The sequence below is a fragment of the Microchirus variegatus genome (assembly GCF_963457635.1).
Source record: "Microchirus variegatus genome assembly, chromosome: 9".
Classification (NCBI taxonomy): domain Eukaryota; kingdom Metazoa; phylum Chordata; class Actinopteri; order Pleuronectiformes; family Soleidae; genus Microchirus; species Microchirus variegatus.
The window spans coordinates 5,235,553-5,245,890 of NC_139810.1; the positions used below are offsets into that span (position 1 = coordinate 5,235,553).

The 10,338-nt window shown below is 41.2% G+C and overlaps 1 protein-coding gene across 1 annotated transcript; it reads left to right on the forward strand.

Annotated features, from left to right (window-relative positions):
- Nucleotides 1-6,944: 6,944 nt before the first annotated feature.
- Nucleotides 6,945-7,628, forward strand: bhlhe23 (basic helix-loop-helix family, member e23; the record flags this gene model as incomplete). The annotated part of the gene is made up of 1 exon (XM_083895152.1): nt 6,945-7,628. One exon carries the CDS (start codon nt 6,945-6,947, stop codon nt 7,626-7,628), a length of 684 nt encoding a protein of 227 aa, XP_083751278.1.
- Between the last annotated feature and the right edge of the window lie 2,710 nt (nt 7,629-10,338).

Here is a 10,338-nt window from a genome sequence, read left to right on the forward strand (position 1 = left end):
TACCCTTTCCACTTAGCGATTGGCTGCCAGTAGTTAAATAAAAAATGAAAAACTTGATATAATAAGCCATAGCTGCTACAAACTATGAAAATCAGTGTGATATAATCAATATGATGTAAAAATATGTTAACAGTCTGATAATATGTTCAATGCTCAATTATTTTTCACATTATTGATCTCCGTTTGTTTGTTTGTCTGTTAGCAACATAATTCACAAAATCACAGACGGATTTGGATGAAAATTTCAGAAAATGTCCGAAATGGGACCCGAAACAAATGATTAAATTTTGGGCGTGATCCGTAGATGCTATCACTGGTTACAACATTCTCTGTCTGACCCAGGCGCGCCAGCAGGGTGTATTTTGTCGTCAGTGAGCTGCCTTGGTCGGAGGTCTCCACTCTCCGAGTGCTTTTCTAGTTTCAAGGACTGTGTCAGTCAACCATTGATTTATTTATCACACAACAGTTTCATAATAAGCCAAAAATATTTTTTAAACTACAAATCCAACAAACAGGTGTCTATTTCTGTGTTCATGTTTCACTTTAAACTCTTGCTCAAGATGACGCAGTGAGCAGACGGCATTAAGAATGGATGTTAACACCTGGCATTAAAGTCCATCCCAGACACATCTCCTGTCATCACATGTAATTGGATCGCTCATTCGCGATGTATGCAAATAACCCGCCAACGTCATTTCTCCTCACGAGAACAAAAATTCTGTTTTACAGAGTTTAACACAGACGTGCGAGTAAATCGCACACATTAGAAATCATGTGATCAGTAACAAATACTGAGGCAATGGCTACAAATAAAATCAATGTACAGGCCCTGGGCAGTGTAATATATGTTAAACATGGTAAACATGCATTGGGTCATAGGACAGCAGTCGCTCCTGTGTCCTGAGGACCAACTACATGCAAAAGAATGTGACCAAACGCGTCCCAAACCCTCCCCTGAACTCTGCATTTGCGTGCATTAAGAAGACCTGAACTGAGGGCTGTCCATTTGCATTGGACGGATTTTAATACCAGGTCTGGAAAAGGTCAACTTCTGTGGGAAACACTGATTTTATATTCAAATACACAGTCAGCAGACATCAGCGCAGCGAGACGGACTAAAACGGCACGATTTGTTCTTAGAGAAATGACGCATGTGTATATTTTACATGTAAAATGAGGAAGTTAGGTCTTATTACAGGAGATGTGTGTGGAGATACAGTACTGTGCAGAAAGTCTTAGGGCCACCTTTAGATATGATGCTTTCGCAATGCTAGGATGACCACACGGTATAATAATTTCTCAATCATTTTATTAATGCACACTCAGAAAAATACAGGAAATGTGTATGCAGATTTAAAATAAAATTTTCCAGAAAAAGAAAAACAGCTTCTAGAGCTTCAAGTGTCATGTATTTAGTGTGATCTACCCTTATACTTACACAACCCTCTAAGTCTACACAATTATCTGAGTTAAACTCACTGACAGCTTGCTAGCATATAAGACCAAAACAAAGCTGGTGATAACATTTTGCACAGTAGTACACACTCACACACACACACACACACACACACACACACACACACACACACACACACACACACACACACACACACACACACACACTTCTTCAAAATCAACACAACACAAAAACTTCAGTATATATACCGAAAGCTGAAACAATTAACCGATTACTAAATTAATCTGTAATTTTCTATTCTGATAATCAATCATCATTTCCAGGTTTGATCAACATTTTCTGACATTTGCATACAGACCAAACCATAGCTGACTTTATCAAGAAAATAATCAATAGATTATGAAAATAATCAATACTTGCAGCCCTAAATGTATCAGCACAATGTTTGTGCATTACACACTTTGACATCCAAAAACTTATTGTTAGGAGTGTTTTTCTGTTTATTAAGAACTATATAAAATGTTGGTTTCTATACATTTAATATCACCAAAGCCCTCTTTACTCCAATACAATACCTCCAATAAGTTGTTGAGCACAATAACATAATAATTCAGCGTTCAGAAATGATCTTGTACATGCCTTGGTTGCGATGATAGAATGTTTGAGTTTCTGTTTCCTCTATAATCTCAGAATAGTCTAGGCAGGGTTTTTCCTTCTTCAAGAAACTGCTGCTTATTGCACATTTTCCTCATTTTCAACCCCTTCCCTGTAAACCCTGGCGATGGGCATGCATGAGAATCACAGTATATCAGCCAGCTCCCGAAACAGTGTGTTTAAACCAACATTTATGCCACGTTCAAAGTGACTTAAACCACATTTCCTCCACATTCTGATGCCGACATTTGGTTAAGAAGCAGACCAACAACTGTACCTAATAAAGTGATCAGATAATGTACACTTCATGCGACGTGGCCCTGTGTTTGGTTAACAATACACATGGTTTAAAGCAGGTTAAGTATTGTGTACCCGTTGATAACAACAGCAGTTAGTTATGTCGGTTCTGTTCAACTGTAGTCAAACACAGACTGACTCACAACACGTAGCACTTACGAGTTGTTGGTTTCAGTAGCAACGTAGCCATTCATTAACTACAGAGCAAACGCGTCACCTCGCGTAAAGCTCACTTAACATATTGTGACGCAACGGTTGCTCAAGTGACGCTGTTATCGGCGAGTTTGAGTGGTTTCGGGAAACACGAAGCCTCAAAAACAGCAACTTTAACCAGCTAACATTAGTTAGCTTGCTAGTTAGCCATTAAAGTTCCTGAAGGCGTAAAGGCAGCAGGGGAAGTAGGAAACGGCACTGGATATCAATTTCAAATTAAAACCAAGCCTTATGATGGATAGAGCCGTTCCCCTGCCCACGCGTGTCGTAGAACTTTATTTTGAAATCCCTCGCCGGATATTCTTAAAATTTGTTTTTTACGGACTTGACGACCTGAAGTTACCCAAAGCAAACAGCGATGGGAAAGTTAGCTCGTTAACGTTAGCCACTTCTCTGCTAAAATACATCGAGTCGTCTGTTTTGAAGTACACACGTACACGCCAGGTCGCGTCAATGAGGCCATTTCTCGAGATTATGATCTAAAGAAAAGGCCAGACACGTTCTCTTTTAGCTCACTTGTTTTGTTTTTTCAGACTTGGTCTTTGTTCGCTTACCTAGGTCGAAGGTGCGGTATCTGCGGTCTTTTCCTCTGCGTCTCACTGTGCAGCGTGTCACCGTCAGTCCCAACTACACACGACCCCTGGTGGCCAGACCTGTAAATGCAGCAGGCGGAGCTATAACGTGACTTTTTCAGAATAAGCTTTTTTTCTGATTGACATTGTGAAGTTTATTATTCCAGCAAACAAAACATACTATCATCAAAGGTCTTTTTAAATAAAACGTACTTTTGAATGTAACACTTTACCCCACATCTGCATAGTGTGTGTGAAGTTTGGAGAGTAAATAAACCAGTCATCAATATACAACTTTGGTAATCAAATGTCCACAAGGGGGCGCTTTCTCTGCACCTATAAAATCATTCCAGGACCTGTTGATTTATGATCTTTTTAAGGCCGTAATAGGTCACTAAAATATGTATCCTTGTGTTTTTGTGACCCTTATAATGTTGGACGAACCAAACTTTCCATGGGAATTAACGGGGATTTTAGGGAATAAACTGGGAATTATCAAAATTGATGGTTGGCTTTTCATAGGGAGCTTGACTAAACAAAGTGAAGTAAGTTTTGATATTATGGGGAAATATTTCATGTTTAAATTGCAAATATCAAATGCATTCATCTAGGACAGTGGTAAGATACCCTATATTCCCAGTTAGTTCCCCCAAAGCTTCCAAAACTGAATATTTCCAAAATTCCCCAGCTTTACATCCCATGGAAATTTTCCACCCCTTTGCAACCCCAGAATCTGTGTAAAAGCGAAATCTGTGTAAAAGCATAAATGGTTGCTTCCAACAAGGGCTGCAGCCAAAGCACAGATATGATCTTGAACACCTTTTAAGATGGTTGATAATTGCACCAATACTTTGTCCATTTTAAAATCAACTAAATGCATCATGGCCATTCCGACTAATGTTGTGGAAATTATCTGCTGCTGGTGAAGAATGAAATAGAGCAGGGGTCTCAAAATTGCCGCCCGGGGGCCACATGAGACCCCCCAATAGATTACATGCGAGCCCCCACTTAATATCATGTTATAATGAAATAATAAGACATTTAGTCATAATTATCCCATTATTAAACGCATCATATACAACATTCAATTACATATATCAATACGCATGTTAGGGCCCGAGCCACGAATGGCAGTGGCCGACTGGTACAAATTTTATTACGGTTGTACGCACTTTTATTTATGTAATTGAAAATAAATGTCTGTTTTTTATATTAATACATTAATTTTGCATCAAAAATATTATTACATATAGTATATGTGTGATATCATGATGCAATATTGTGAACAGTTGTTTTTCCCCCCCACTTTTTGTTCTCTAGGCTTGACCACGATAGATGCGCATTGGCCCCCAGGTCATTTGAGTTTGAGACCCCTGAAATAGAGACTTCTGCCGGCCGACAAAGTTGTATTTTCTTTGCAAAGAAAAGGTCAATCTGCACACGAGTGATCCTCGCTGGAGAAAGACCCAGAGCACAGTGAGCCCTCCACATTTATACCTGAGCAAACTCCCCTTTCGCATTCCTCCAATAGACAATGGAGTCTTCCTTTCCAGGTCATGTTTTCACACCTCTTTGTCTCCTATAGGTATCGGGGGGCCGACTCCCTGCGGATGTTGTAGGAAGGTGCAAGTTCAGTCTAGACATCCTAATTACACAATATATATACACAATACATAAAAGGATCTGGTATTCTGTGTTAGGGAAAGGCTCCAGCTCTGAGACAAAGAAACTGAATTTGCCATTACACTAATCATTGCATGCATGATGCCAAACCGTCAGAAGGCATGTCGTCCCTTTTCTAGAGTGTGACCATGACCACCCTCAATCTGGGACACATCAACCAGATATAAAGCTCCACTGACCACTTCAGGATAGTCGAAATAAAAGGTCTGACTGTTCTAAAACGCACAAAAACTCATCGCCCAAAAGGAGAACAATGTCCAGATCTCAGGAATACCAGGAAAATAGACCATCATCTGTGTGTTTTGCAAGGCTTATTAAAGCCATAGACCATTCCCCTGAGGAAATGATCCTTGTACTGCATGACTCTGGGAGGAAAAATGTTTAAAAGTTTTAAAAACAAAAGAGTAAATGTCCAAATATCTGTTGGTTGTGCTTTACCTTTGTACAACAGAGTCTTATATACACAGTTTTCAAAAATAATTTTCATTGTTCATTGAACCCATGCTATCATTATGGTTCTGATGCCTCAGTTTCATGTCAGTAACAGTTCTTGTGGCTCCATCTGTGCATGTTTCTCAGACATGAGATTTATTCACAGTGTAATGCTGCATACTGGACACCAGATGGCACCATTTCATTCACTACTAAGTTTTTTTTTTTGGTAGTTTGCAGAAGACACCTGTTCCTCAGCTGAGTAACTTTTGAACTTTTGACTTAAATTGCCCAGAGGGACACGTGTCGTGCACATGGACCTTTTCCACAAACATCTGTCAGCTCACTCATTTCTGGATTTCAGACATTTGAACATGTTTAATCCATGTTGCATTTGTCACATGCGTCCCTTTAAATTAAATGTTAATGACACGTATAGTTTTGGAGGAGACAAATGTATACACTCTTAGAAATAAGGGTTCCAAAAGGGTCCTTCTACAAGGGCTGAGGTTCTACCTGGAACCATTTGCTTCTGAAAAAGCAAATATTCTTGTAACACTAATGGTTCCAGTAAGAACCATTTTGATCCAGAGAACCCTCTAAAAGGGTTCTTGGTGGAACGCTCCAAAAGGGTTCTCCTATGAGGACAAGCTGAAGAACCTTATATGGTTCTACTGAGCACTTTTATTTCTAAAATAAAGATTGTGCACATTTTTAGATTTTCAGACCATAATATCGTAATATTCTATTTATAAACCGTTTGGTTTTATGTGTTGATTCTCTGTGTTGCCAGTAGGGGGAGTTGCTGATTTTGCCAAATATTAATTGAAAGATTTTTCTGTAAGTTTGCAAATCTGGTGTCAAACAAAAAGTTCTCACATTTAGTTTTACAAGTGTATTTGTATTCGTGACAGAGTAGAATAAGTAGTTTAGTATAGAAGGTGTGTGAATGATCAATAATCATTATTCTTGGCAGTAACAGAGGGGCCCCAAAATCAATTTTTTTGCTTAGGGCCCCATGGAGGCTTGGTCCGGCCCTGATCAAAACTACTGCTGTTGCTGGGAGAGCTGAGCTGCGCGCCAGTCAATTATCACGTTGGAATTGGGAGCAATTAATGAGTAATTAATACGCCCCCTGATTGGACAGACGCGTAATCCCGGCGGGGCCTCGTGCGCCTACAAATCTGAGCGCAGGACAGAGCGCGAGGCACTATTTGCCCAAGGCGAGAGAGAGAGGGAGAGAGAGAGGGAGAGAGAGAGAGAGAGAGGAAGACAGCAGCGAGGAGGAGGAGGAGGAAAGTGGGAACACACACACACACACACAGACCGACGCACGCGCGCGCACACAATACACAGAGGGAGAGAGAGAGGAGACTTCTCACAGTCTGAGGAGTAAGTGTTGCTGAACGTGGGCTAAATGCGCGCAACAAGAGGAGAGCATCACTTCACTTCCACTGCCTCCTTCAAAAGAAGAAAAGAGTGAGGGCAGAGAGAAAGAGAAAGAGAAAGAGAAAGAGAGAGAGAGGAGGAGGAGAGAGGGCGAGGGGAACTCCAAAGAAATCCAAGGTCTGGAGAAAACGCGAGGACAAGCTGCATCGTTGAAAAGTGCGGACAGAGGTGGAAGAAGAGAGGAGAAGTTTCTGTTTTTTTTTTTACCTGCTCACAATCCAGAGAAGATGAACGCCAGTGAGGAGAACCTGCTCAAATCCATCAGCAACGACGCGCTCCTCGACCTGACGCAGCGCTACGGGCAGGGCGCGTTCGGCTTCGGCGCTGGCCATGGTGCTGGAAGCGCCGGCCGCTTCCCGCTCACGCCGGCCAACGACTTCCTGTCGGCGCAGACCGCCAAGTCCAACGAGAGCGGCGGCGAGCACACGAGCGACGACGACGACGCCTTCGACTCGCTGGAGTCCCGCAAGCGGGGCTCGCCGTTCGGGGACGACAAGTCCGGGGGTCCGCTGGCCAAGAAGAGCAAAGAGCAGCGGTCGCTGCGGCTCAGCATCAACGCGCGCGAGAGGCGGAGGATGCACGACCTGAACGACGCGCTGGACGGTCTGCGCGCCGTCATCCCGTACGCCCACAGCCCCTCGGTGAGAAAACTCTCCAAAATAGCCACTCTCCTCCTGGCCAAGAACTACATCCTGATGCAGGCGCAGGCTCTGGAGGAGATGAGGCGGCTGGTGGCTTATCTGAACCAGGGACAGACCATAACCTCACCCGTCCCCGCCGCACTGGCTCCGTTCGGACAGGCTGCCGTCTATCCTTTCTCCGGCTCTGCGCTCGCCACCTGCGCCGAGAAGTGCTCCACTTATTCCGGGACACCGTCCAGTCTCTTCAAACACTGCAGCGACAAGCCTTGATTTGATTGAATATTTTTTTTATTTTTTATTATTATTATTATTTTCTTGAACTTTTTTAACCTCTCTCCTGCTCCCTTCTCTATCTACAAATGTCTTTCTCCTCCACATTTGTCTTTCTGCCACTTCTAGTTGTTTAAACGCGTTGAGTCAAATTCGTATAATCTGAAATTACGGCGAGGTAATGGTTGAGTGCAATGTTTCATCCAGATTTGACAAAACGCGGCATGGAAAAGACAGAGTTTGGGCCTTGGAGTCACAAAGTTTCTCTGTGCGGCTTTACTTTACTGTACTTTACAGAGACTTCAGTGTGTTCATTTGCAAAGTGTGATCACATAAAAAAAAAAAAAGAAAATCAGCTCTTATTTGTAATCTATGCAACATCCAATAACAGCTGTAAGAATAGGAAAGCGCAGTAATCCCGACATTTCAATCTAATCTGAAAGGACTGATTTCCTCCACTGTATGAAAAACAAATGTATTATGTTTTTTTTAAATTATTATAATTATTATTTAATTTAATTTTACGCAATTGCACATGTCACCTGATTGTATATAATGCACAACTGTGTGGAGGAAAATCACTTTGGGTTTTTTTTTTTGGTGTTGCAAAATGGATTTCATATATTGTTTATATGTGTCTTTTTAATTAAATGACATATCTATGATTGGCCCGATTTGCTTCATTTGAACAAACACGTAAAAAAATACACATATTTAGGAAAAAAAAACAACAACAAATTAACAGCAAATATTAAAAATAAAAAAAATTGCTGTCTCTCACGCTGCAAAAAACCCAGATCTCATTGTCTCACCTTCCTCCTTAATTTGGCGTCATGGGTTTCCTCGCGTGACAACAGTGGTGCTGATGCTGATGCTGATGCTGCTGCTGATGATGATGATGGTGAGGCCCGCGTGGCACGCGCTGGTCTCTGTGCATGATGGCGCTGAGGGGAAGTGGCCAGAGGCTCCAGGACCTGTCTGTGGGTATTTGGGTGATTGCAGGCTCCTGTCCTGCTTTTTTATTTACACTTATTATTAACATGCTTTCGTCTCAGAGTGTAACAGTTTCCCTGTGCAGTTTTTTTGTAGAAGAGGTGATGTTTATCATGTCTAATAATTGTCTTTATCTTTAATCTGTCTTATATTATATATAGGTCACGGGTATAGCTTTAAAATTAAATAAGGATGCCAGTATTTTTCATCACAAAGTGAATTTATTGTATTTATAACAGAATTTTCACACCATACTGCAGTTACTTACAATTAAATTAAAACAAACAAAAAAAGTTAAAGGGAAAAATACTCATTTTAATCCTACAAGTGTGAGACGGCATCAGAGCAGACGTTTGGAGCAGGTACACAGACAGACGATGAACACCAGGCCTGACCACGGCGTCTTAAACGCTCCCCTGTGACGACACTGAGATGATGATGATGTGGACTCAGGACTCGCAGGAAGCCTGATCGACGAGATGGTTCACCTTTTTGTTTTATTTTTAAAAACACGGCCAGTTGTGCGGTCGCTTTCCGTCGCCCTACAGGCCTGTGAGGTCAGGGAGGCGAGATGTTCCATATTGTGTCATCTTATTTGAATCGTGGAATGGTTTGCTGGTATTTGGCTCCCAGCAGTGATCATATTATCACTAACAATCTTTGCCTTTTGCTTCATTGAGGATCAATCAGATGCAGTAGTTAGGTTTTTTATTTTTTATTTTTCTTAAAAAAACACTTTAGGGTCATTCAGATAACATTTTACTCATTTAACTCATTTTAATGTTTATTGTGAATGTGCAGGGTTTACAGCACAAAGATGTAAAGGAGTCGTGTGTTTGCAGTGTTACATCCTTTCCTTTTGAATTGATGTATTGTGTGTCATCACACACACACACACACACACACACACACACACATTTCACAATAAAGTTAACGATAATACAATACTCGTCCACCTTTTGAAGACTGTGTAATATGTGTAATCTGGTTTGTTATAAGTCATTGAGTGCGTTTACATGCACACCAACAACAAAAAAAGAGAGATTATTAACAGGGTTTTGTAGTTATCTGGTTATTCAACTGCTCGTGTGAACAGAAATAAACTGATATCATTATCGGTTTATTGCCGTTATCTGTTTTTGACACACCTGGGTTTCTGTCATGTTTACACCTTAAACCAGGGGTCTCAAACTCAAATGACCTGGGGGCCAATGCGCATCTATCGTGGTCAAGAGGGGGCCGGGCCTAGAGAACAAAAAGTGGGGGAAAAAAACCAACTGTTCACAATATTGCATCATGATATCAAACATATACTATATGTAATACTATTTATGATGCAAAATTAATGTATTAATATCAAAAACAGACATTTATTTTCAATGACATCAATTATAGTGCGGACTGGTACTATTAAAATGTGTACCAGTCGGCCACTGCCATTCGTGGCTCGGGCCCTAACATGTGTATTTATATATGTAATGGAATGTTGTATATGATGCATTTAATAATGGGATAATTATGACTAAATGTCTTATTATTACTGTCACAAAAAACGTTGCTAGCACACACTGTGTTTAAAAGACCGTAAGGTCGTGGGCCATGTTTTCATTATAACATAATATTAAGTGGGGGGGGGGGGGGGGGGCGCATGTAATCGATTGGGGGGCATGTGGCCCCCGGGCCGCCAGTTTGAGACCCCTGCCTTAAACGGTTTATT